Source organism: Onthophagus taurus, chromosome 5 (assembly GCF_036711975.1).
Source record: "Onthophagus taurus isolate NC chromosome 5, IU_Otau_3.0, whole genome shotgun sequence".
Taxonomy (NCBI): Eukaryota; Metazoa; Arthropoda; class Insecta; order Coleoptera; family Scarabaeidae; genus Onthophagus; species Onthophagus taurus.
Window position 1 is genome coordinate 11,075,305 of NC_091970.1, and position 21,593 is coordinate 11,096,897.

Below are 21,593 nucleotides of genomic sequence, written 5' to 3' on the forward strand. Positions count from 1 at the left end.
TTATTTTTACAACCATTTACAGATTTAAGCAATATGCTCAAAACTGTTCCGACATGTCCTACCAATGGGCTGCGGAAGACATTATAAGCACTGATATTGTGGTATCAATGCCGTCAGATTTGGCGGTATCACTATCAGTGATTAATGCTCGATACCAGATTGTACTGCCTGAGCGGCAGTCCTGGATCGAAAATGAAAATTCTCTGGTTCGGGCAGACATTTGCTTGTACACAGATGGATCAAAAACGCCTGAAGGGGTAGAAGCAGGAGTATACTGCCAGACACCTCGAATCAAGCAAGCCTACAGCCTGGGTACGTACTGTATTGTATTCCAGGCGGAACTATTTGCTATTGACATGGGTGCTAAAATCCTTCTTGAAAGAGGGGTGAAGAACGTGACAGTACGAATTTTCTCAGACAGTCAAGCCGCTCTCCAGGTGCTGCAAGCCGTGAAAACGGTGTCGGCTCTGGTTAATGATTGTAAGAGAACATTAAACACATTGAGTTGTGATAACAGAGTCTCTCTGATCTGGGTCCCGGGTCACTCTAGGGTTGCTGGCAATGAAGCGGCAGATAAGCTAGCACGAGATGGCAGCGCTGAAGCGTTTGTGGGGCCGGAACCAGCAGTTGGTGTATCATTTGCGATGGCCAAATATAGGATTGGACTGTGGGCTGAAGAGAGACTTCGCCTACTGTGGACCAGTTCTCCTGGAATGAGACCCGGGAATATTTTAGGAGTTGCCCGTAGTAGCATAAAAGTTCTAATGGGTGTTTTTACTGGGCACTGCCGATTAAAAGCACACCTCAACTTGTTGGGTTTAGCCGAGGATGTGCGGAGGAAGCAGAGATGGTTGAGCATGTTGTATGCCACTGCCCTGCCGTTAACCGTATTAGATTCTCGATTTTTGGGTCGCAGTTTATCTCCTCAAAAGATCTGAATGACCTTTCGCCGAGCAAAGTATTAATGTTCGTTAAGAGCATTGGACTGCACGATGAAATTTGATAACGATATCTATCGGGGTACAATAGATCCTTAGGGTAGCGGTGCAAGGTTGGTGGAATGTAATGTAATGTAATGCAAAGCACTTAATCTACTGCGTATGCTGTCAGGTACAAGATGGGGGGCAGATACTAAGATATTAATGCAACTATATACAGCTACAGTACTACCTATCTTGGACCATGGTTCCGAAGCTTATGGTTCAGCGAGAAAAGGTGTACTTAATAAACTTAATACCATACATCATTTGGGTATAAGATATGTATTTGGTGCCTTTCCTAGAAGCCGTATCAATAGTCTATATAATGAAACAGATTTACCTCCCTTGAACTATAGACGAGATATACAATTAGTAAACTACTATCTTAGACTCCTAGCTGAACCAAATAATCCAATTTTCAACAAACACTTGCCTTTAGATTGACAGCTACCAGACCAACTATCGTTCGTGCAGAAGAATTGATACAATCTTTAGATATGGCATTACCTCAGGTACTTATCTACTAATATTCTGAAGTGCCTCCATGGTTGTTGAATCCCATTAAAGCTAGGTTGGACATCACTAAATTTTCAAAATCAAACTCCCCCCATGCAATGTTTCTTGCTGATTTTCACAACATAGTGTATACTTATCCTGATGCCTTTTGTGTTTACACTGATGGATCAAAAAAAGAAAAGGGGGTTGGTAGTGCAATATCAGTCGATAATACAGAACATTCCTGGACGCTTCAACCATGTTCCTCAATATTTCTTCTATACATAAATATGAACCTCAATAACCGCAATTTTCTAATAATAAGTAATTCGCTTAGTAGTATCAAATCCTTACAAAACGTGTACACAAAAGAAGCAATGCTACAACAAATCTTAGGCACACTAGACAGCATCACAAAACAAAATCATAAAGTTATTTTTATATGTGCTGATTGTGCAGCATCCGAGGCTGCAGATAAAGCAACAATGGATGTGAACTTTTGCAGACATAAAGATATTGCAAAACATGTAAGATCCTTGATTTATAACAGCTGGGAAGAACAATGGCAAAATACTCCAAGTTTCTTGAGAAAAATCAAACCTCATGTCTATCGAATAAGTTCCGAAAGGGAATTAAGCAGGTCAGAACAAATAAAACTAAGTAGATTGCGCATTGGCCATACATCGTTGACCTCCAAATATATGTTAAAAGAGGAGCAGAGACCTATGTGTTCAAATTGTAATAGGGAACTCACATCATTGTAGAATGTACATTATATGAACAAGCAAGAAATATTTATAATATAACAAGCATAGAGTCTGCCTATGAAAACTCATTGAATCTGATCAAATTAAAGACATACAACTATTGAATACTCTTAATGTGCTGCTATGTGGTCCTGAGTGAAATTATTGTGAGTGGTAATGGCCTATGACGTCGAAGCTCTTTTTTTTCTTTTTTTCAATAATAATAATAATAAGAATGATTTTGTCACGCGGATTCTGCACAAGGGTGTAGTATTCGCAATTTGCTTGCCGATTTCGAACTGGAACTTTGCGAAGTTTTGCAAACCGATGCCGACCAAAGCATTTCTTAAAATTTCTTAGGACAAACTCAGATCACTCCACAAAACTCAGATCTCTTTTGAGTTTGAACTTTAGTTTTCTGTCTTTCGAGAACATTTTGAGGAATTTTAGTTTTGTTTTTGGGGATTAAATCCACTTTTTAGTTTCTGCTGTATTTTAATATATTCAAGTATAAACGATTAAATCTTTACATGCCATGACCGTTAACTCGCGTCTTCGCCATGACACCCGCTTCGTGTTGTGTGCAATGTGCACCGTTTCAATACTACCAACCCAACAGTACTCAAAACTTAAAAATATTAATGTTACTAACTCAACATACCGCCGCCGTTGAAAGTACTAACTTTCAAGATAAAAGTAGGTAAGTATAACGAAAATCTAAATATTACATGTTATGGTTTTTTAGGTACTTCAACGTCTATAGGAAGAACGCACACCTTTTTAACAGCCCGCTTCACAACACCACTGGTTGTTTTTACACTAATAACTCGCACAATATTATCACTGCCAGGATGAACTTCAAGAATTCTTCCCAGTCGCCATTTCAACGGTGGAGTGTTGTCTTCCTTGAGTAATATTAGCTGTCCAATCTTAACGTTTTCTCCAACAGCTTGAGACCATCTGCCTCTTTGTTGTAGGATGTTGATGTATCCCATAGACCATCTTCGCCAGAAATGTTGATACATTTGTTGAAGTTTGTTGAATTGATTCAGTCTGTTGAAGGGGATATCCATAACGTCTCGCTGAGGAATCGTATTAAGAGGTTCTCCAATGAGAAAATGTCCCGGGGTAAGAGCCAAGAAATCATCAGGATGTGTGGATAAAGGAGTAAGTGGTCTAGAATTTAGTATTGCTTCGATTTGAGTAAAAATTGTTGTTAACTCTTCAAAGGTTAAAACGTTACAGCCAATAATTCGTATAAAATGCGATTTAGCCGATTTGATAGCAGACTCCCATAAACCTCCAAAATGCGGAGAACGTGCCGGAATAAATTGCCAATCTATGTTATTTCTCAAGCAAAATCTTTCAAGTTTATCGTTGTTATAGTCGATTACTTTTTTCAACTCGTTGAGATAATTCTTAGCGCCAACGAAGTTAGTTGCATTATCCGTGTAAACTCGTTTACATAAACCTCGTCGAGATACGAATCTCTTGAATGCGTTTAAAAATGAATCGGTGCTTAGGTCTGATACCACCTCAATATGTACTGCTTTGGTTGCAAAACACACAAATAAACACACATATGATTTAATGATAGTTCTGTTTCTTAATTTCCCATCTTTGCTGTTGAATGGGCCAGCAAAATCTATACCCACTACATAAAATGGTCTTATAGCCGATGTGCGATCTCTAGGTAAATCACCCATCAAATAACTGGGACTTACTGGTTTAGTTCTAAAACATACAATACATCTCCCAATCACCCCCTTCACGACAGTTAAACCGCCAACAGGCCAAAATCTTTGTCTGATGCAAGATAAAAGTCCCTGTGGGCCAAGGTGCAAATTTCTCAAATGTTCCTCACGTATAATTAAATTAGTCAAAGGATGTCCTTTAGCCAATATGATTGGATGTTTGATGTCGTAGTCATATTCTGAGTTACGCAATCTACCACCAACTCTTAACAATCCATCTTCGTACATTGGATTCAAAGACAATAATTTACTACTTTTAGGCAAATTCTTTTTAGCCATCAATAAATCAATCTCAGTTTTGAATTCCTGTCTTTGCATGACTTTCAAAAGTCGCATAAACGCGCTTTCTAACTCTAGTGTAGTTAATTTTGCCTTTATTTTATTTTCATTAGGTTCTCTCAAATTATTGTAGAAGCGCATGCAATACGCAACAACTCTTTTTAATTTATTTAATGATGAATATTTATCAAAAATGTCGCATGTAATTGTACAATGGAAAGTTAGTTTATTTTTTTTCTTTTCTGGTAACTCCTTAGGAAAGTTCATGTCAATATCAGGATAAGTTTTACTCTTTAACCATTTCGGCCCCTCCCACCAAAGGTTAGACTTTATTAATTGAGAAGTCTCGATACCTCTAGAAATCAAATCTGCAGGGTTCTCTGCACTGGTTACGTGCTTCCATTGTGCATGTGCTGTTAGTTCTTGTATTTGCGATACGCGGTTTGCAACAAATGTTTGCCATCTCGAAGGATCCGCATGTATCCAAGCAAGCGCTATGGTGGAATCAGTCCAGAGATAAACCTTAGTAATTTCTGTGTTTAATGAATCAAGTACTTTTTTCACTAGTTCTGCCAACAATAAACAACCATTGAGTTCCAATCTCGGCAATGAAATTTTCCGTAAAGGTGCCACTCTCGATTTGGCGCACAATAAACGAATCTTTGTTTTAGTTTGGTTTATGGTTTTAATGTAAATACATGCTCCGTAAGCCATTTCAGAAGCATCGCTGAAACCATGCATTTCTACCATTGCAAAATCTGTTAGCAAAATGTGTCGATCAATTTGTAGTTTTGCCAAATATTGCAATTCCTCATAAAGCCTCTTGAATGATGTGTAAAGTTCGATAGGTACAGCTTCATCCCACGTGATTCCCAGCTGCCACAAACGCTGTAAAACTACCTTTGCTTTGATTGTAGATGGAGATACAATACCAAGTGGGTCAAATATCTGAGCAATAATTGACAGAATAATACGTTTCGTTAATTTCCCGTATTCAACGATAGGTTTAATTGAATACTTAAGTGTATCGTCTTGTGAGCACCATAAAATTCCCAGCGTTTTTACATCCTTAGAGTCACCTATTAGATAATCCACGCTTGTTTCATCGCTTCCTTGCAGAATTTCTTGTGAATTCGAATTCCATTTCCGCAATTCAAATCCGCAACCATTAAAGATCTCACTTAAGTCATTTTTTAATTTCAATGCTTCTTCCAAAGTCTTTGAACCTGTAACAAGGTCATCAACATAGAAATCGTCGATTATAACTTTAGCTATGTTAGGATGTTTATTTTGAATATTTATGCCAACTTGATGCAGACTGCGAATTGCCAAAAATGATGCTGATGCGGTGCCGTACGTTACCGTGTTTAATTGAAAATGCTCCAAATCATGTTCAGGACTTTGTCGCCATACAATACGTTGTAAATTTCTCTGACTAGGTATGATGTTTACCTGTCTATACATCTTTGCAATGTCACCGGTTAATACGTAATTATGTTCTCTAAACCTACAGAGAATGGAAAATAATTCCTGTTGTATCGTAGGTCCAACCATTAGAGTATCATTCAGTGAAATGCCAGTACTTGTTTTTGTCGAAGCGTCAAATACTACTCTGAGCCTCGTAGTGCTGCTTGTATCTTTAATCACTGCGTGATGAGGTAAATAATACGCATATGTATCGTCGCGATTTACTCTTGTCATGTGTCCTAATTCTTGATATTCACTCATGAATTCGGAGTATTGTTTCCATAATTCTTGATTCTTGAATAACTTTCGTTCCAAATTTAAAAATCTTGCTTCAGCAGTTTCAAACGATGTTCCTAATTCGCTAATATTATCTTTCGTTGGCAGTTGTACCACAAAATGTCCATTGTTGTCCCTTGTGGTCGTCTGTTGATACAGATTCTCACAATATTTTTCCTCCGCAGAAAAAACCATTTGTGCCGTACACTCTTCAACCTTCCAAAATTTTTCCAAGGCCCTTTGAATCTCGCAGTTATTTATACATACGTTGCTGCGCACCTTTTGTCTTAAATTTGTACTCATAGGCCCGGATACGATCCATCCCAGTGTTGATTTCTGTAGAACAGGTAAACCAATTCCGAGTTTAATTTGACCCATAGACAACAATTCAGCGAATAAGCCAGCGCCTATTAAAATATCTATTTCTCCTGGTTGATGGAATTTCGGATCAGCTAACCTAATGTGTCGCGGTATTTCTAATTCTTTGATGTTTATTGGAACATTTGGCAAGTTATCAGTTATATCTCTTATAACCAAAAATGATAAATCAATGGTGTATGAGTTATATATAGACTTAATCTTGGTATTCGTTCCATACTTAACATTAAGGTTGCATTGACTAATACCTGTTACCGGTACGTTTAAATTGTAAGTATGTAATTGCAGTTTTTCTACAAGCTTCATTGTCATAAAATTCGACTGCGAGCCAGAATCTAAAAGTGCCCTAGCCTCACACCATTTTCCAGTCGCATCTTTGATGTGAACCTGCGCGGTTGCTAAAATTATCGAAGTATTCTCCAATGCTTTCATGGTATGTGCGGTTGTAACACGTTTTTCAGTTGTGTGTGTATTTGTTTGTGTATCATAATGCAAAAGCGTGTTATGTTTTTGCTTACAAGCCTTACATGTGGACAAAGATTTGCAATCCATCGAGAAATGTCCCGAACGAAGGCAATTTAAGCAAAGCCTGAGTTTTTTAACTTCCTCAACTCTTTTGCTTGTAGTTAATGCTTTGAATTTATTACAACCGTAAATGAAATGATCGCCCGATTCACAAAAAACGCATGTTTTGTTGTTCGTAGCTAAATTTGTAATAGTACGCTCATTCTTCTTTTGTCCTATATGTTTATTCGTTTTATTATTACCTTCTATGGTTTCCAGAATACTGCATCTATTTGTAAGAAAATCTATCATACTTTTTATGTTTGGTACATCATTATTAAATGTCTGCCCCGCGTGCTCCTCCCATTTCATTTTAGAAGCGTCATCCAATTTCTTAAAAATCAAATGTGTAAGCAACGTGCTCCAGTGCTCTACTGGTTCACCTAAGGCCTTTAAAGAACGAGTGTGCCTGTTATAACTATCAATTAAACGTCTTAAGTTTTGATGAGCTTCTTTTGTAACCATCGGTAATTCAAACAAAGCCTTAACGTGTGTTTTTACTATAACCGCCTTATTTTCGTATCTTTGACGCAACATATCCCAAGCAATTTTGTAATTTTCCTTTGTGATTTCAAGAGATTGAATGATATTCGCTGCTTCACCTTTTAAGCAACTAAATAAATAATGAAATTTATTGATGTCATCTACATAGTTGTCATTGTCAACGAGCGATTTAAAAGTATCGTGAAAATATATCCATTGATCATAATCTCCGTAAAATTTAGGCAAATCCAACGTAGGAAGTTTAACATTTTTATGAAAATAACCGTCGCTCGGTGCATAAGCCGTCGCAGCCCCCGCCGAACCGGTCGTTTCATCGTTTATCGTGCTTTTACATACGGTGTCATTATCTCGCTCTTGAATAAATGTTGTCGCCTCTGCTATTAATTCATAATATTTTGTTTCAAATATTTCATATTCGTCATTATACTCGTCGTCTTTGTTTAGTAAATCGATCGCGTTTTGTTAAACTCATGCAAAATCTCTTTAATGTTTTGTAATCTGATTTTCAATTCGTTTAATTTTTCCGTTGTAATTTTTTCGAGAAACGTCCCGAAACGCGTTAATTGTGCCTTGAGCAGTTTCTTTTTTGCCAACAGAGGTTTGAGTTCCTCCATTTTGTGAAGCAATACTCACGAAAAAGGATAAAAATAAAAAAGGACTTAGTTTACGTTTTGTGTTTTCTTTCAGGAACCCACCAGTGACCGCCGCCGATGAGTTGACCTCGTGTCGTTGTCGAAGAGAAGAACCAAGTTCCGATCGCCGGACCCCAGCCAAGATGATGCAATTCACGAATTTTTTTTTTTATTTTTAATGTCTTCACTGTTACTAATCCATGCTCGAAGGACCAATGTTTTTGGGGATTAAATCCACTTTTTAGTTTCTGCTGTATTTTAATATATTCAAGTATAAACGATTAAATCTTTACATGCCATGACCGTTAACTCGCGTCTTCGCCATGACACCCGCTTCGTGTTGTGTGCAATGTGCACCGTTTCAATACTACCAACCCAACAGTACTCAAAACTTAAAAATATTAATGTTACTAACTCAACAAGTTTTATTGTTTTTGCAGAATAAATTGGGGATTTTTTGTTGTATTTTTTCTCATTAAACTACAATCTAATCCTTTTTTAAATGCATCTCATTCCAATACCATGCTGCCATATTAGAGACTTCCTAGAATTATTCCTCCCAACATTGGATTGAGTTGATAGCATTGATTGTATTTATATAATAGTCTTCATTTTTTCTGCATTCATCTATGCTAGACGAATACTGGCTTTATTGTGAGGTTGTAGAGTATAAAATAAGCAGGGAATGCCTATAGGGATCCAGCTTGGAACCGGTGCTGTGGTTGTATGCAATGAATGAATGGTTTGCGAAAGTGGAAATTGTGGAAGTATACACACAGAAATAAGAGGTATAACGACAATATGACAGCGGTGGTTGTTGATGAGTAAGAGAAGAATTGTCAGAATGAAATCGAATAAGCGTGGAGCAAGGTCTATAGAACATAAGGTTACCCAATACCGATTCTCCTCTTCTGAGAGGCAAGGTGAGTCAGTGACGTAGCTGGTTCTATGAACAACACAACACGATGCGAGGTTTAAATATTTGATATAGACTGTACCTCAGTATAGGCACGTATAGGCTATCTTTTACTCTGACTGTATCGAACCAGTGACGTCAATCTGCGGGGTAATAATCGATACTACAGAGGCATAGGGAATTAGGTAACCTTATGTTCTACAGACCTTGAGCGTGGAGAGGTGTATAGGTACATGTAAGATAATCGGGTGAGGTTGCCATGTCCAGTAAATGCGATAATTGACGATTATGATGTGTGTGATGAGTAAGGCACAGAACTTTGTTGAACTTTTCTTCTCAGTGGCTAGTTTTCTAGGCTTGTTGTGGAGGGGGGAAATCGTATCGTTTTGTTACAAAAGTTTCCTCCCCTAGTGATGAGTGAGGACATCCCGCAGCATATTGTGCAAGAGTGTCTGAATGGGAGGTGGGTGTATGTTGCAGTGCTGCCAATATCTTCACCGCTTTTTTCTGTAGCTTAAAAATGGTTTCCATTTCACTAGAAGTTCCCCATGGTATTATTCCGTACGTTGCCATACTATGAAAATAAGCGAAATAAAAGTTTCTGGCATCAATGTAAGATTTTTTGCTATTTTTAGGCAATATAATGAATTAACAAGTTTTCTTTTTAGATTAGTGATATGACCAAAATATGATCTCTAGAAAATTTATGGTCTGATTGTAAGTATCTTTTTTATCTGGATTTAACTTCAAATTATTTTCCATGAACCAATCTTACGCTTTTTCTAGTACAAAGGCTGTTTTCTGTTTTAGTTTCTATGGATCTCTAGATCTATTTATAAAAGACATCATTAATGTATGTCAAAAACAAAAGTGGCCCAAGCACAAAATCTTGAAGAACACCATAAGCAATTTTCTTCCATGTTGATACTGTTCCTTTCATACATGACTGACAGTATCAAACTTATATCACAGAATGCAATCTGGGTAGATTCGTGCTGATCTAATCCTTTTGTTATTTCCTCTAAAACTTCAAGAATTGCAATTATTGTCGATTAGCAGGAGTTAATTTGGTCACATAGTTCGTTACATCATTATTGACTATTGAATTGCTTATACTGCTGAAGAAAGTATTTAACTCATTTTGCATTCAGCCGTCCTTCAATTTGGTCACATTTCTTTGCCTTGCCTATCTCCTTTTTACTACATTCCAACACTTTTACCACATATTTTTACACAATACATCCATGATCGCATCATTTATTAAGTGATTGAACATTTTGGACCGTGCAAATTTCTGCATCATCAATATTTTGTAATTTTAATTCTAATTGTTTATTTTCTTCTATCAATGTGGTATTAATTGTAGCGCATCGGCCGCAAGCGACCTTGGATTAATTAGGTCTTATCATAAATCTCATTAAAAGTTTGATTAATACACAGCAAAATGATGTCGAATTTTATATCAACAATTTTTATAACATTAAGAATAAATCTGGGTTTAGTACATATAAAAGAGAAAATTTGCCATCTATAAAAAAGTTAAATTAACTAAAAACACTCCCAACTTTACAGTTTTCTATAAAATAACAAAACAGTTCACTACGTTTCAATACCAATAGATGGCGCGCCACCATAAAAAATTTCCGATGACGTCAGAAACTGTGCAGGAAATTATACGATCGAATTAAACTCGAATCGAGATGGTAATTTCGGTCGCCCAACTCCTTCGAGACCTACAACGTTTAAAAGAAAAGGCAGGAACCGAATTGATTTCGTAACGAAGCAAAAAAAGCTGATAAAAAGGAAGCGATTTTTCTTTCCTGCGCCACGATTTTCTTTACTAAGTACTACAAGAAAGAAAAGGAACGACCCGTAACGATTTGCACCACCAACGTCGACCGGTTAAAACTTAGAGGAGAAGGACAAAGGACCTCGTGGTGCCGTCGTTCAAAATCGATACAGAAACCGCACCGCGTACGTAAATGTAAACGCAGTGAGGAAATTTACCAAAAATATATATATATAAATATATAAAATATTTATATTTATATATATATATATACAGGGTGGTTCAATTTTTAATCAGGAAATTTTACTAGGACAAAAAGTCTGATTAATTATTAATTATCTGATTTCGCAATCTTTGCTCAGTATTCACTTCCTGAGCTGCAATGTTAAATGGCTGATACTGCCAGCCTCAGTATCAGCCAAGAGGACGGCATCATCTGCATAGCACTCAATCTTAATTTTGTAATCATTCATAATACATACTTTGTAATATTCGACATGTTTTAATTCTTGTATCCTTACTTTGTCGAACGTTTTAGTTAGATCAAAGAAACAGAGGAAGGCTGCTTGACATTTTTTCGCCGGAATTCTATCTGATTCTTTTTGATGCTCTCAACACTGTGTAGACAACTCTTGCAAGCAAAGGGACGTGAGCAAACGAGACACTCTAATGTATGTAAACATGTTTGTGCAGAAGATGAAATAAGTAAGTATGGTGGTATCAGTTCTAAATAGATGACATAGTTTAGTGTTGCTATGTAACATGATTTCTGGAAGCAAAGACTGTACGCTTGAAAAGCATAGTGTACTTCGGTGACGTACATTGGATTGAGACAAGGCCAATAGACTATCTCGATCTATCCCATCTTTCGGAAAGCACCTATTACCATTTTTTCACCTATTACCCATTATTTGTCTCAAGGAATAAATCTCCAAGTTTATGGGTATAAGTTGAGAATCACCCTGTATATAAAATATATAATATACAGTATGTCCACGAAAATCGGAAAAACGGAAAAACCTTTTTATTTTTAATTTGATCGAAAAAACCTTGATAAAAAATTTGGCTAGTTCTTAGAGTAAGATTGGGATAGAAACATTTAACATATTTTATAAACGGTGTTCAGAAAATTGAAAAAACTTTAAATGGTACAAGAGTAAAGTGCATTTATTTGAGAAAAAAATAAAAAGTAGTCTCTAATACCAATTTTCGAAAAAATCGGTTTACTTTTATTTATTTGTGATCATTACATTTGTTTTAATATCAATTAACTAATTCCAAATTAACAATGCACAAGTTGTAAGTGAACTGAACTGGTCCTTGTCTCCTAATCCAGTGGTCTGGAAATGCGGATTAGAGCCACTTCAATATCGTGCATGTTGCGAAGCCACAATACCATTGGTTGAAAAAGTTGATTCATCAGGAAATATTATCTTCTTATGAAAGATAAACTCACTAACAAGTTGCCATAATTCAAGAAATTGTAAATTTGTGGAAATTTGTGAATTTAATGAAAAATTCCCCAATATGTATGTTTTTGAGACTACTTGTCGTAAAATAATTTTGAAGTTTTTAAGCACTCAGGTCATTATTGCGAATACCTAGAGAAAAGAAGAGATACAATGAAAATAATTATTGCATTCAGTAGAAGCACCCGAAATTATCATTAAGTAGAAAAGCTGAAAATCTTCAATTTGTTAAAAAGTCGCAAATTCAGAAGATATTAAAACACAACAAGATACATCTATACAAGCCAGCTTTTAATCATATTTTGGAAGTCGACGATGAAGCACAACACATATGTGGAAGAATTTTGCACTCTTTAAAAACGTTTTGGAGTCTAACCAGAGCAATTCCAGACTTTTGTTTATAGCATGGTATCATTTCAGTGCGATTTCTGATATTTTCTTGAAAATTTTTTACCAAAATTAACCTTTTTCGATAAAATTAAAAAAAAAAGTTTTTCCTATTTATCACCTTTTCCGTGGATATACTGTATAAAATATATAAAATATATAAAATATATAAAATATATAAAATATATAAAATATATAAAATATATAAAATATATAAAATATATAAAATATATAAAATATATAAAATATATAAAATATATAAAATATATAAAATATATAAAATATATAAAATATATAAAATATATAAAATATATAAAATATATAAAATATATAAAATATATAAAATATATAAAATATATAAAATATATAAAATATATAAAATATATAAAATATATAAAATATATAAAATATATAAAATATATAAAATATATAAAATATATAAAATATACAGTATGTCCCCGGATCGAGTTACCAAGAGGAAACAAATTTTTATTACTGATTTTTCAAACTTATCTCAGCAAAAATAATGCGTCGGATATGTTCAAACTACTAAATCGCACCTAATTTTATACTCTAACTATAGTAGTTAACTAATTATTCCCATTTTTATGTAAAAATTGGACTTTTTTCTAAATTGAAAATTTTTCAAGTTCAATTTATAATATGTAACCATAGAAACCATAAAAGTTACAACTTATGTTAGTGAGATTAAGTCTTTTCATGCTATGTTAACCGTGAAAGAGAGAATTTATTTAGTACAGTGCTTTGGTACTGGTGAATCATGTTTTCGTGTAGTTACACAAAAATTCCAGCAAAAATACCCGGACACAAAAATATTTCATGTTGGGGCTCGCAAACTTATGAAAATATTTTTGGAAACGGGTTCTGCATTATCCATAAAGAAGCAGATAAAGAGACTAAATGAGGAAGACGCTGCTTCTCTAATAGCATTAAATTCCGTTCAAGAAACTCCAAAATTATCACTCCGAAGAAGAGCGTTACAAACTGAAATTAGTAAATCGCACCTCTCCAGAATTTACAAAATTGAACCATTTAGACCACGATTTAGACAGACTTTGGATACCGGCGATGATGCCAAACGTTTGGATTTCTGTCTTGAGATTGGTAATGAAATATTAAATAACCGAAATTTTCATAAATTTATAATATTTTCGGATGAAAGCACCTTTTCAATAAATGACATTGTTTCTTCCCAGCATTGTCGTTATTGGAGTGATGTAAATCCAATTACCCTTACATTTCATACAGTCAATATACTTTCAGCAAGACAGTGCCCAGCTTACCATTCACACATTGTGCCAAATGGTTAAATTTATAATTTCGTCAAAAATGGATTGGAAGAAATGGTCCTATATGATGGCCAGCACGTAGTCCTGATCTTACAATTATGGATTGTTTACAGTGAACCATTACAAGACGATGCAGAACTATTAAAGCTAAGAATAATTAATGCGATAGAATCTCTACCACTGGCGGAAATTCGCAATTCTTATAAAAAATTTAGAACTCGTCTTCAAATGTGTGCCGAATTAGGAGGTGATTTGTTTGAATGAATAGTTGATTTGTTCACTTACGATTAAATAATATTTATTACTTACATAGTGTGTTATTACATAAATTAGCCATATTTTAATTTGATTTGTCTGTTTTTAATAACATAAGTTGTAACTTTTATGGTTTCTATGGTTACATATCGTAAATTGAACTTGAAACATTTTTAATTTAGGAAAATTCTAATTTTTACATAAAAATGGGAATAATTAGTTAACTTCTATAGTTGGAATATAAAGTTCGTGCGAATTAGTGGTTTGAACATATCCGACGCATTATTTATGCTGAGATAAGTTTGAAAAAGCAGTAATAAAATTTCTTTTCCTCTTTGTAACTCGATCCGGGGACATACTGTATAAAATATATAAAGTATATAAAATATATAAAATATATAAAATATATAAAATATATAAAATATATAAAATATATAAAATATATAAAATATATAAAATATATAAAATATATAAAATATATAAAATATATAAAATATATAAAATATATAAAATATATAAAATATATAAAATATATAAAATATATAAAATATATAAAATATATAAAATATATAAAATATATAAAATATATAAAATATATAAAATATATAAAATATATAAAATATATAAAATATATAAAATATATAAAATATATAAAATATATAAAATATATAAAATATATAAAATATATAAAATATATAAAATATATAAAATATATAAAATATATAAAATATATAAAATATATAAAATATATAAAATATATAAAATATATAAAATATATAAAATATATAAAATATATAAAATATATAAAATATATAAAATATATAAAATATATAAAATATATAAAATATATAAAATATATAAAATATATAAAATATATAAAATATATAAAATATATAAAATATATAAAATATATAAAATATATAAAATATATAAAATATATAAAATATATAAAATATATAAAATATATAAAATATATAAAATATATAAAATATATAAAATATATAAAATATATAAAATATATAAAATATATAAAATATATAAAATATATAAAATATATAAAATATATAAAATATATAAAATATATAAAATATATAAAATATATAAAATATATATAAAATATGTAAAATATATATAAAATATGTAAAATATATATAAAATATACAGTGTGTCCCCGGATTGTGTCCCCGGATTGTGTCCCCGTAAGGTATAAGTGACGATAAATTTTTGAATACAAATTCCATCTTTTGCAATTAAAGTCTGGATGTCATAAAACGAAATATAATCAAGTTTTACGTCAAATATCCTCAAAGTACCAAAGTTAACGCAAGAAGTTTGTTAACCGTTGCAGGTAAAGTGGTCTTTCTGAGCAATGTACGACAAAAGTTGATTAAGATAAAATGTTTGTTATGTTAAATTATAGCGATATACCGAATTTTATTAATTTAGCATATAAAAGAAAAATGAGCTTTTTCTTGAAAATTTTTTTCTAATATTCCGTTTTACAATAAAACAAATGATCTGAGTGAACTAACAATTATCATTTGATAGCTTAGCTTTAGCCTATTGTCAAATATTAATTGATCATGTTTACATTACAACATAAAATATTTATAGTGAAGTGCTATGGATTGTGAAACATTTGTTACAATGCAGTTTTATGGCAATTTGAGGAAATATTTGGAATTTTAGTAGATAAAAAAACAATTAAGAGAGTTGTTAAAAAATTTTCGGAAACGGGCAATGTGGAAAATAAAAGGAAGGAAAAAAAGCGTTTAGATGAATATGATGCGGGGTCGATTGTTGCAGTAACGACCTCAATGGATGCAAAGGGTAGTTCAAGTCGATATAAGTAAATCCCATTTACAAAAAATTTAAAATTTAGTTTAAAACAAAAAATTGAAACTGTTATTAGAGAAATTCCGTTGGACCATATTAGAAAAAGTTATAAACAATGTCGAAAAAGGGCTGAATTAAGTGTCAGTGTTGGTGGTGATATCATTGAATAAGCTTTTATGTTAATTTAGTTTAGATCAAAAATGTTTTGTTAATCTTATGATTTAAAAATCTGCACATTTTGCTTTTATATCCTAAATTAATAAAATTCGGCATATCGCTATAATTTAAGATAGCACATTTTATCTTGATCAACTTTTGTTGTACATTGCTCAGAAAGACCACTTTACCTGTAACGGTTAACAAACTTCTTGCGTTAACTTTGGTACTTTGAGGACATTTGACGTAAAACTTGGTTATATTTCGTTTTATGACATCCAAACATTAATTGCAGAAAATGGAATTTGAATTCAAAAATTTATCGTCAATTATACCTTACGGGGACACAATCCGGGGACACACTGTATATAAAATATGTAAAATATATATAAAATATATATAATATATATAAAATATATAAAATATATGTATAAAATATATAAAATATATAAAATATATAAAATATATAAAATATATAAAATATATAAAATATATAAAATATATAAAATATATAAAATATATAAAATATATAAAATATATAAAATATATAAAATATATAAAATATATAAAATATATAAAATATATAAAATATATAAAATATATAAAATATATAAAATATATAAAATATATAAAATTACATAGGATTTTACATGTATAGTATTTTAATTATAACAAGAGAATCAGTCAACCGATTTCGATAAACAATGTCTCATTCGAAAGCTTAATCTTTGACCAATACGAAAGTGGAAATGCCCGATTCGAAATCTCTTTCGATTTCCGCTAAAACGCCAAAATAATGCGAAGGTACACGAAAATAACACAAAAATGACCATTTTTTATGTAGTGATAACTCGTAAACGATGTACCCGGTGATCAAGATCTATACGTCATTCGATTCGTCATAGTTTCTTCTATCGAAATCATAAAATGCCCGATTTCAATTCTCTCCCGTTAACCTTGTACAGCCCTCGGAATGATACCTTGTTCCGTATGGCTCGTTGTTTATGCACGTGTTTATGCCCGAAAGTCTAGCCCCCAATATAAAAAAATTAATTTAAACTAAATCGACTATAATTAGAGAACAGTTTGACGGATTTTAATATTTTATATCTCAATCGAAAGTTTATGCCTGGCTAAATGCCCGATTCGAAATATTTAAGGATTTTGAATAAAACACAAAAAATTAATTAATCAAATAAGTCAATTATCTCCTCTGTTAATTGACCAATTTTAGTCATCAACATCTCGATCGAAAGTATGATCTACAATGAATGCGAAGGTGGAAATGTCCGATTTAAAAATTTACTAATTACCTACGTACTGTTATTTAAATGACTATCCCCCAATGCGAAAAAATTAATTTTGATTAAATTCGCTTTAACTAAAGAATGGTTTGACCGATTTTAATGTTATATATCTCAAATGAAAAGCTTGCGTCTGGCTGAATGTAGAAGATATAAACATTAAATTAACAATGCGTATACACGCATAACATTGTATTACATGAAACTGTAAGTACATTTTTCTCGAAACATCCTTTTTACATTTGGTTAACACGATTCCTAAAAGCTACTCATTCGATTGACTTGAAATTTGAACTGCACTTTCAAATAGCATCTTTCTATCGTATGACCTACAGAGAAACTGATACGATATACACATGATTTTTTTTTTGAGTTAAACTTATCGATTTGAAGAACAAAATCGATTATCTTAATTTGACTAGGCGCCATTTTGCCAATAATATTTTTTTTTTGCTTAGTTCTAGTTCAAACGATAATCATAAGTACATATATAGAAAAGAATATCATATGATTTTTGACTTTCAGATTATTTTAGGGATAGATAAAATTGAAAACGACTCACCGAATAGATGTTGTTTCCCTTGGATTTTACTTCGAAGCTCAGCTGGAAAGTAAAGATAAATTAATTTATTGTGACAAAAAAAAAGAATTAATACGATACCTTCACATCCTTCAACATCCATAAAATAGCAATCCCATGATGTCCTATATCACATCACTAATATCCCCTAACACTTAGCATAAATATAGCACACATTTATCACGTAATTTAAGTAATAAGTTTTATTTTTCTAAACTACTTTATCACCCTTAAATGCCCGCATATCAACTAAAATGCGTTATTAGCGAATCAACTTCCAAACATCCCCTCCTTAATTTATTGTGGGGAGAAGGAATACTGGAGGTGAATAAACAAAAAATGTAAAGACGACCGGCCGAAGCGGTTTTAAATCGTTTTTTGGTTTTAAAACTCAACCTTTCAATAAAAAAATTACTCGTTTTCTCGAAACATTTCAAATAAAACTTACGTCATTTTACTAAAATAAAACGCACTAATAGAATTTCAATGTTTAACACTTTCTGCAAAAGAAAGTCTATCCCCCAATATAAAAAAGATAATTTAAACTAAATCGACTATATCGCATTCATTGTAGATCATACTTTCGATCGAGATGTTGATGACTAAAATTGATCAATTAGTTAAGAAAATAATTGATGTGTTCGATTAATCGTTTTTTGTGTTTTAATCAAAATCCCTAAATATTTAGAATCGGGCATTTCGACAACCGCATTCAGCCAGACACAAACTTTTAATTGAGACATAAAACATTAAAATCCGTCAAACCGTTCTCTAATTATAGTCGATTTAGTTTAAATTAATTTTTTTATATTGGGGGTTAGACTTTCGGGCGTTCACACGTGCATAAACAACGAGCCGAACACGGTGACATTCCGAGGGCTGTACAAGGATAACGGGAGAGAATTGAAATTGGGCATTCTGTGATTTCGATAGAAGACACTATGACGAATCGAATGCCGTAGAGATCTTGATCATCGGGTACATAGTTTACGAGTTATCAGCACATAAAAAAGGTCATTTTTGTGATATTTTCGTCTACCTTCGCATTATGTTGGCGTTTTAGCGAAATTCGAAAGAGATTTCGAATCGGGCATTTCCACTTTCGTATTGGTCAAAGATTACGCTTTCGAATGAGACATTGTTTATCGAAATCGGTTAACTGGTTCTCTTGTTATAATCAAAATACTATACATGTAAAATCTTATCTAATAGGTAAAATATACAGTGTCCGTCAAAAAGTCAGCAACACCCGTTTTATTTCTATTCTATTGCATCAACGTTTCTGACATTTAGTTTATATGGGAGGTTCATACCGATCTTTCGATTTAAATATTTTCAAGATCTTAACTTCGTTATTTTAAATGGAATGTTATAGTTTTTATTGCACCTTTTAATTGTATGCGAAATAGTATATTACAGTATAAGAGAGGAAACTATGATTTTTCATTAACGCGTATGTCGGATTTCAACACGAGCCGAAGGCGAGTTAAAATATGTAAAATATATAAAATATATATAAAATATATATAAAATATATGTAAAATATATAAAATATGTAAAATATATATAAAATATAATATATAAAATATGTAAAATATATAAGATATGTATAAAATATATAAAGAATATATATAAAATATATAAAATGTATTTAAAATATGTAAAATATATATAAAATATATAAAATATGTAAAATATATATAAAATATGTAAGATATGTATAAAATATATAAAGAATATATATAAAATATATAAAATGTATTTAAAATATGTAAAATATATATAAAATATATAAAATATGTAAAATATATATAAAATATATATAAAATATGTAAAATATATATAAAATATATGAAATATGTAAAATATATATAAAATATGTAAAATATAAATAAAATATATATAAAATATATATACAATATATATAAAATATTTAAAATATACAGGGTGAGTCAGAAAGAATGGGAAATCCGAATACCGGAGATTCTAGACACCAAAATATGATGATTTAACCTAACATCTCTTATACAAATGTCAGTGGTTTTCGAGACACAGGGTGTTGAAAGTTAAATTCTTATTTCGAAATTTCTTGATAATTTTGAAGCCTTTTGTACTATTAACATAAAATTTGGTAGTTTTATGTTTTCGAGCATGAGAAATACGAATTTGGAACATGTTTTGTTATTGCTCGTAGAGGGCGCTACATACCCACTGCTCGTTTGATAAATGAAATCATTAGTTTTTTGGCTGTCGAGCTACGACCAATAAGAGTTACAAATCACAAAGAGCATTCAATTTTACATAAAAAAGGTACTCTTATTTATATTGTCTAAGTCAATTAAAGTAAATTGTCAACATTGATCTGATTTCCGTGTGCAATAATCATTTTTACCAACACTAAAGTTATTACCAATTTGAAAATGCTACGACATAATGAGTTTTCTAATAGTGAGAAATCCAGTGGATTTTTGAATATGGTCACAATATTCTATTGTTATTAATTAATTGTTATTGTTATCGATTATTATCGTTACTAATTGCTATAGTGAGTGCTGTATGTTATTGATTTTAAATATTAACCTTCAAATTACTTCGAAACAATTAAAAGCAGATAACTTGGAAATCAGTAGATTTAGGCAATGTAAGCAAGACTACCTTTTTTGTGTAGTATTGAAAGCTCCTTCAGATTTCTGATTCTAATTCAACATACCTCAACTGACAAAATAGTCATAAGTTGATATCTCAAACGTGCAGAAATGCAAGAAATGCTTGGCAATGTACAGGGTGGGCAAATTTGGGTGTTATTATAGGCTATCTCAGAAACTATAAGAGATACGAAAAAAGTAGGTGCCATGTCCCGGTCTCCTTTTTTGAGACTAACCCAATCCTGCAAACACCAAACCTCTATCTTCTTTTGTTTTTAAGTTATAGCCAAAAAGACAAATTTTCTTGATTTCAAAAAATGCTCATATTTCGTTTATTTTTGAAATTAGAGAAATGGGGTTGATACGTTCTTAAGACACTTTTTTAAGTAGAATATATTGCCGTTGATAAATTTTAAAAATATTTGATGATTTTTGAGATACAACACAAAGTTGTATTTTTTTAAATACAAACTATAATAGATTATGGTGTTACTGAAAAGAGCATATTTTTAGCTTTCCAATGATGTATTGCACGTATGGTGTATTTGGGGAAAATAAGCGTTATTTTTAATTCTAAAATATTAAAGAAAAAAATTTTAATTATAGTAGGCGAGGAAAACGTTAAATGACACTTAGTTACTATAGTAACGTGAGTTTACTGATCATTTCATTCATGAATTTTTCGAAACGAGTTTTCCGCTTAAAAATTCCTCATTATCTTTAAATACATAAAGTGATAAAATTAAAATCCCATATAAACATCGTTTCAATGGAAAGTCCGCTGCCCAGTTTATGATCCCTAATCTTCCTCTATCTCACCCAATTTCAAAAGAAAAAGTTGCTAATATGAAAAAACTTTTAAATCTTATGG

The 21,593-nt window shown here is 31.8% G+C and overlaps 1 protein-coding gene across 1 annotated transcript; it reads right to left on the minus strand.

The window, feature by feature from the left end:
* Window positions 1–2,952: 2,952 nt before the first annotated feature.
* Window positions 2,953–11,688, minus strand: LOC139429799 (uncharacterized). Its single transcript, XM_071196006.1, has 2 exons — window positions 11,685–11,688; window positions 2,953–7,820 (listed from the first exon to the last, which is right to left on the minus strand). Exons 1-2 carry the CDS (start codon window positions 11,686–11,688, stop codon window positions 2,953–2,955), a joined length of 4,872 nt encoding a protein of 1,623 aa, XP_071052107.1.
* Window positions 11,689–21,593: the final 9,905 nt, after the last annotated feature.